Genomic DNA, 6,000 nt, shown 5'->3' on the forward strand with positions numbered 1-6,000 from the left:
GGCAGGTGGAAGTAAGGGTGCACAGTTCTGTTCTTAGTGTTAACACTAATGCTAGTCATATTCTGTGGTGTTCCCCAGACTAAAAGAGGCAATGTGATTTGTTCATCGTTTTCCTTCATGAAAACTCTCATTTTTATCTGAATGCATATTCATGCTTTTCCTCCCTTATGGCATTATAACTCTACCAACAACATTTCTTTCAAGAAAGGTAATTGTAAATTACAGTGGCAATGTGCAAATAAGATATAACCAGGATTCTTTAGTGTAAGTTTTTTAAGTTCACTAGTCTCAAATAAAACAATATACTTTATTTCAGCTTGCCATTTTTTAGCCCAGTGTTATTAATATTACATTTCCTCAAGTATGTAAAACAATCCTTGTTTTAAGCCTTGTTACTTGTAAAAAAGTTAAGCTTTCTGCTGTGTTCAAGGTCAAACTGAAGCTATGAAGGTGCTGAATGGCATGACGGTCTTAATTACGTATAAATGCCAACAGTAGCTCCTAAAAGTAGTTAGGGAAGTGTTACCTAGTGCTGCTACTTTAGGTGTGTTTTTAGTTGTCTTTTGAGTCAGTTTTAAACTTGCATTACCTGAAGAAACTTCAGGCCATAGATACAGTAATATAATTGCATATGTTGTTAGGAAATAAGGGTTGTTGGCATGAATTGTGAAGTATGATTATAAAATAACATCTAAAACATTTGAAACAAAAGCTTCTGTTTAACTAAAAATCACCTCTTGTTTTGTGAAGTTCTGTAGTGTTCCCCATTGTGTTCTCTCCTCCTCACTCACTGGCTTTGAAATGTGATGCTTTCTGATAGAATGCTTTCTGTCATTGGCTTGTAAACTATACCTAGATGTATTCCTGCACAAAGACCTCGAGTCTTGTCGGCAACTGTCAGGACTAAGCTAGTGCTTACATGTTAAGCTTTTCTACTCTGTACCCCTGTGTACCTGTTGCTTCTTATTAGTATATTTAATGGGTTCCCTACTGTTTGAAATGAACTTTTGCAGTGCAAAACAGTTTGTTTTATAATTAGAAGATACGTAATGTTGCTAACTTTGCAATAATACTCAAGGTGAAATCATACTTTATTTTTAAAGTGAGCAGTGATGATTCAAATGACTCCGAGTTTCATGAATCTGCAGTTAGTGAAGAAGTCAGTGAGTCTGAAGATGACCAACGTCCAAGAACAAGGTACAAATAAAACTTAACTGTGCTTATCCTGTGTTTGATTTTTGGTTTTTAATAGTGCAGTTTAGCCAGTGAGATGGTAAAAGTTAAAGACTTTGGATCGGTCCTGAAAACCATTGATGATACTTGTCTATAATTTTGTATCTGCTAATTAACTTTGCAGCAAATGTGGTAATTTTGAATTTGTACCACAGTATGTAGTACACAGGAATTTGATGAGCCAGTAAGGAAAAAAAAGATTAACAAAAAATGAGCATTTTTTCACCAAATACGTCAATGTCAATTGAGGAATTGTGGATTGCAGTAGAAAACTAATACTTAACAGTTCTGAGATTCTTCAGGGTTGTCTGGAACAGACTGTTTCTATGTGTGTCCACTGAGTTGAGGGGGAAGGAAGGAATTTAGAAGTAAACCCCCGATTACAGAAAAGGAGTTTATATTCTATTAATTAGCAATGTAGTTCATGTACTGCTTTTATAATTATTTTTCAGTGAGGCGATGAAATATTATTATTAATCTGTAAGACTGCCTTTTTTTTTTTTCAATAGATCTGCCAAGAAAGCTGAGGCAGAAGAAAACCAGCGCAGTTACAAACAGAAAAAGAAACGAAGGCGTATAAAGGTTCAAGAGGATTCTTCAAGTGAAAACAACAATAAGGTACTAAAAACACTTCCTGTCTAGATCTTAATAAAAATGTATGATATCTTTTAAGTAAACTGAATTCTTAAAGTAGGTGTAGAAGATGGCACAAATAGCAGATTAAAGCTTTCCTAGTGTTAGGGTTTCTTTTCCTATGTGGAGAAGGTGAGTCTCGGATCTAGCACCACTAGAACTGAAAAATAGTTCTTTATTAGTAGTTATTAGTTACTATCAAATAGTAACAGTACCTTCAACCTTTGCACAGCTGAACATACCTTTAATATCTGAGAATACATTATAGTTAAGGTGGCACATCTCTTGTCATCCTGGCTAACTTTTTGGAAAAAAAGTATCTTTTTTTATATGAGTTAAACTCTGCCTATGTATATAAAAATTTTTGAGAGCTTATCTGAAAATGAAGGACTTGATGATCTGTGCCATAATTTTATGTTAATACTTAATTTATTTGTTTTGTAATAGAGTAATTCTGAGGATGAAGACAATGATGATTCAAAATCTCCTGGAAAAGGCAGGAAGAAAATAAGGAAAATTATTAAAGATGATAAGCTTAGAACAGAAACACAAAATGCACTTAAAGAAGAAGAAGAAAGAAGAAAGCGTATAGCAGAAAGAGAACGGGAGAGAGATAAATTGAGAGAGGTATGTTCTGTTTTCTTTGCAAAGTGCTAGTAAGTTGTGTTGTTGATGGTGTTCAAGATGACATGATTCTACCTCAGTTTAATTTGATAAGTAATTTTAAAAGCAGACTTGTACTACGTAGACTTGTAAAGCACAAGTTTTATTTTTAGTTTCCTGCAGGTGAACGTAGGTAAGTTTAATTTAAGATTACTGAGTTCTTTAGTAAGCTGTTTCAGTTGCCTACTGCTTTACTTTCCCTGGGGAAGAGCACTCTCCCAAAAGTAAGTTGTGATGCGTAGTAAAGAATTTAATGTTTCTCTCTACTAAATAAATTACGACTTCCAGTTTTGCTAAAGCTATTGCCTGTCAAATGCTTGGTGGTATTCACGTGTGAAGTATTCTTATGATGTATTATTTCTACTTACAGGTGATAGAGATAGAAGATGCTTCACCTCTGAAATGTCCCATTACAACTAAGCTGGTTTTAGATGAAGATGAAGAAACCAAAGAACCATTAGTGCAGGTTCACAGGAGTATAGTTACCAGACTGAAACCACACCAAGTAGATGGTAAGAGAAGAGAGTTTTAAATTTATTTTTTCCCTCCCCTAGCACAGCACCTTACGAAACCTGAATTAGAATCACGAGAAAAACTACTTGGCAGGCAAATGCCAGGATGTCATGTTTAATGCTTTATTTTTAGAACATCTGAACAAAAGTAAATGAGATCAGCAATATATAGTTTTGTTTTACAAGCAAAGAGTCTTAGGAATGTAAAGTTGGGAGTGTCCTCAGAATCATCTAATTCTCCACACTGAGGCAGAATCAAACACATGTTAACCCATTCTGTTAAGGAATTAGTATATTCACTTTTTAGAGTTTCCAGTGAAGATTTAAAATCTTGCCGTATTTTCCTGGCTTTCTCAACAGAATTTTTTTTTCTGATACCTGACATGACTGCAAATCAAGCTGACTTCTTTCCATATTCTGTTTCTGGTGAAGAAGGAGAAAAGGCGAATAACCAGTCATAATTTTCTTCACAGCTCATTCTGTTATTTTAAATTTTCCTCAAAGTTCATAATCTACAGCCTATCCATTTTAGTAAGAAACTTCTAGAGTTGCTTCAGCTCTAAAAGGGAGGTGCCCTGAACCAGAGACAGCAGCCAAGTTAAGCCTCATCTGTGCTGAGTATAGCATAGTAGAATACAGCTCCCCAATAAATATATTGCAAAGAACAAAAAAATCACTCAGCAGACCCTCGTGTTGTTAATGCATTTTGTTATGTAGCATCTATTTTCTTTACTTTTTTAGCTGTCACAGTTCTTTTTTTTTTTTTTTTTTTTTTTTTTTTTTTTTTCTCTTTAAGAATAGAACTTCACCTCTGATCTGTCCTGGCAGAATTTCCTCTAGTTGGTTTCAGATAATTTTGCTGATTTACCAAGATTAGTTTAGTCTTTGTCATGAAGTCCTTGCCACTTTTCATTCTGTCTTTTCTTTTCTCCATGTCCCAAGATCACGGTCATCTACAGTCTGCACAGTAATATTTTCTAACCCAGCTGCCACATCTTCAGTCAAAACTGGCAATATAATTAAGTTCAAGAGAAAGATCCTCCCATATACAACCCATTGGACAGAGATGAATCAATAATTATCCTGAGTACTGTTTTTATAAGAGTTACCATGATCTTACAGTCATCACACCTATCTCTTATCAGGTGAACTTTAATAAAATTAATGTTTAATAAGAAATTTTTCATTAATTTTCTTTAGGTGTTCAGTTCATGTGGGACTGCTGTTGTGAATCTGTAAAAAAAACAAAGACATCCCCCGGTTCTGGATGCATTCTTGCTCACTGTATGGGTCTGGGGAAAACATTACAGGTAAGAAACAAGTTATCGTCTTTTTTGATCTGTAGCTTGCTCTCAGAAGCTGATCCAGCAAAAGGCAGTTTTCATGACTTTCAGAACACAGTAAAACTTAGTGTTCCTTAGGCAGTGACTCAATGAGGGTTGCTGGAGGAAAATCTTTTGTAAAGAGGTCTTGAGAAGGAAGTTGTGCTTCGTAGTGTGCAGCTGTGAAAGTTGATACATACTTGTGCTTTCTCTACTTCTAAAATATCTAAAATTAAATTAGGTAATCATTGATATTAGTGTGAAAAGGTCATATTTAATTGTAAGTGATGTGTAGCTCCTTTGTAACTCAACAAGAAAATAAAACTAGTAGAAGATAGGCTTCTGGAACCTATGTTTCTAAGACAGTTTAACAGTTTTAGTCAGGTTATGTTTTTTACTGTCTTCCTCATTCATGTATTGCTCCTTAAATTATTTATTTTCCTCAGTGGTTTTTTGATTTATTTGTTGCACTGATAAAGTAGAGATTTGTCAGGGTTTTGGTTTTTGTTTGGGCTTTTTTTGTTTGGTTGGCTGTTTTTTTTTATGCTAGACTTTTAGTGTCTAAAGTCAGATGCTTTGTGTTTTAATGTAAACAGTGTTTTGCTACAATTTAAACTCTTCCAGGTTGGGGGGCAGGGGACATTTGTTTTCTGTTTCAGTAGTTGTCCATACATACATTTATATTTTTGGGTCATTGTGCATCACAAACAGTTAAGACAAGAAACTTTCATTGCCTTGGCAGTTAACTATAGGACATACTTTCAACCCTTTTTCACTTTCTTTTCTTTGGCTTTACAATTCTTTGCTTCCTGAGATCTTCAGGTTCAAGCCTTCGTTGTCAATTCAACACATGTTCCTTCTCCTTTTATACTGCTGAAGACTGCTTTGTAAAGATCTCTAGAACAGAATATTGTAGCATTTCTTAAAAGATTTCTCTATTTCTTGGACTGGTACAAGTGGCTTTTCTGGTGTGTTAAAAGTTGCACAGTATACAACTTACCATTTTTAAGAGTCTTTAAAATCTGAAGCTGGATCCCCATCTTAAAATGTTTCTTCTGAAACTGATCACCCAAGCAGTTGCTGTAAAAGAGTGCCCATGGCTTGTTTTCTTGGGCTTCTTATAATCATAGCAGGCCTCAGGAGAAGCTTATGCCCTTGACCTTCGAAAGAGGTAAAAGATCAAAACCAGTTTTCTTGAATTCCCTGCAGCTCATTTTTTGTGCTAGTACCTTTTCAGTGTAGTCAGGAGTGTTGAATTCCTTTTGTGTTTGCTTGTTTCCAAATGTCTATCTGTCTTCATAAATTTTGGGTTTGCATTTAGCCAGATGTAGCGTCACCATGAATACCATGAGCAAAGAACAGGGGTGAGTTGCCAGTCTTGCTGCTCTGCTGCCTGGACTGTTCCCAATAATTTCTTTAGCAGAAGTCATTTGACAGAAGAACCTTTCCCTCTGATTCTGGGAAAGAGGAAGGGAAGCTTTTGAGAACTCTGAAGAAGAAAGGAGGGTTACAACCTTACCTATGCTTGAAAAGACCTTCATAAAAGCAGGGCCACTCTGGTCTCCCTGTTGTTGACCTTCATTGATGTGATGTTTCCTCATTTCTGGAGGAATCATAGAATCATAGAATCATAGAAT

General features: G+C 35.3%; 1 protein-coding gene across 1 annotated transcript in view; it reads left to right on the plus strand.

Moving 5' to 3' along the window:
- The window catches only part of ATRX (ATRX chromatin remodeler), a gene marked incomplete at its 3' end in the record, with an annotated part of 33,438 nt that extends 29,087 nt beyond the window's left edge, over positions 1 to 4,351 (plus strand). The window contains exons 12-16 of the mRNA XM_029084031.1: positions 1,104 to 1,197; positions 1,743 to 1,851; positions 2,314 to 2,493; positions 2,900 to 3,041; positions 4,242 to 4,351. Of these exons, the coding sequence (XP_028939864.1) occupies positions 1,104 to 1,197; positions 1,743 to 1,851; positions 2,314 to 2,493; positions 2,900 to 3,041; positions 4,242 to 4,351 (635 nt within the window). The remainder of the gene's footprint in view (positions 1 to 1,103; positions 1,198 to 1,742; positions 1,852 to 2,313; positions 2,494 to 2,899; positions 3,042 to 4,241) is intronic.
- Between the last annotated feature and the right edge of the window lie 1,649 nt (positions 4,352 to 6,000).

Source organism: Antrostomus carolinensis, unplaced genomic scaffold (assembly GCF_000700745.2).
Source record: "Antrostomus carolinensis isolate BGI_N321 unplaced genomic scaffold, ASM70074v2 scaffold14023, whole genome shotgun sequence".
In the NCBI taxonomy this organism is placed as follows: Eukaryota; Metazoa; Chordata; class Aves; order Caprimulgiformes; family Caprimulgidae; genus Antrostomus; species Antrostomus carolinensis.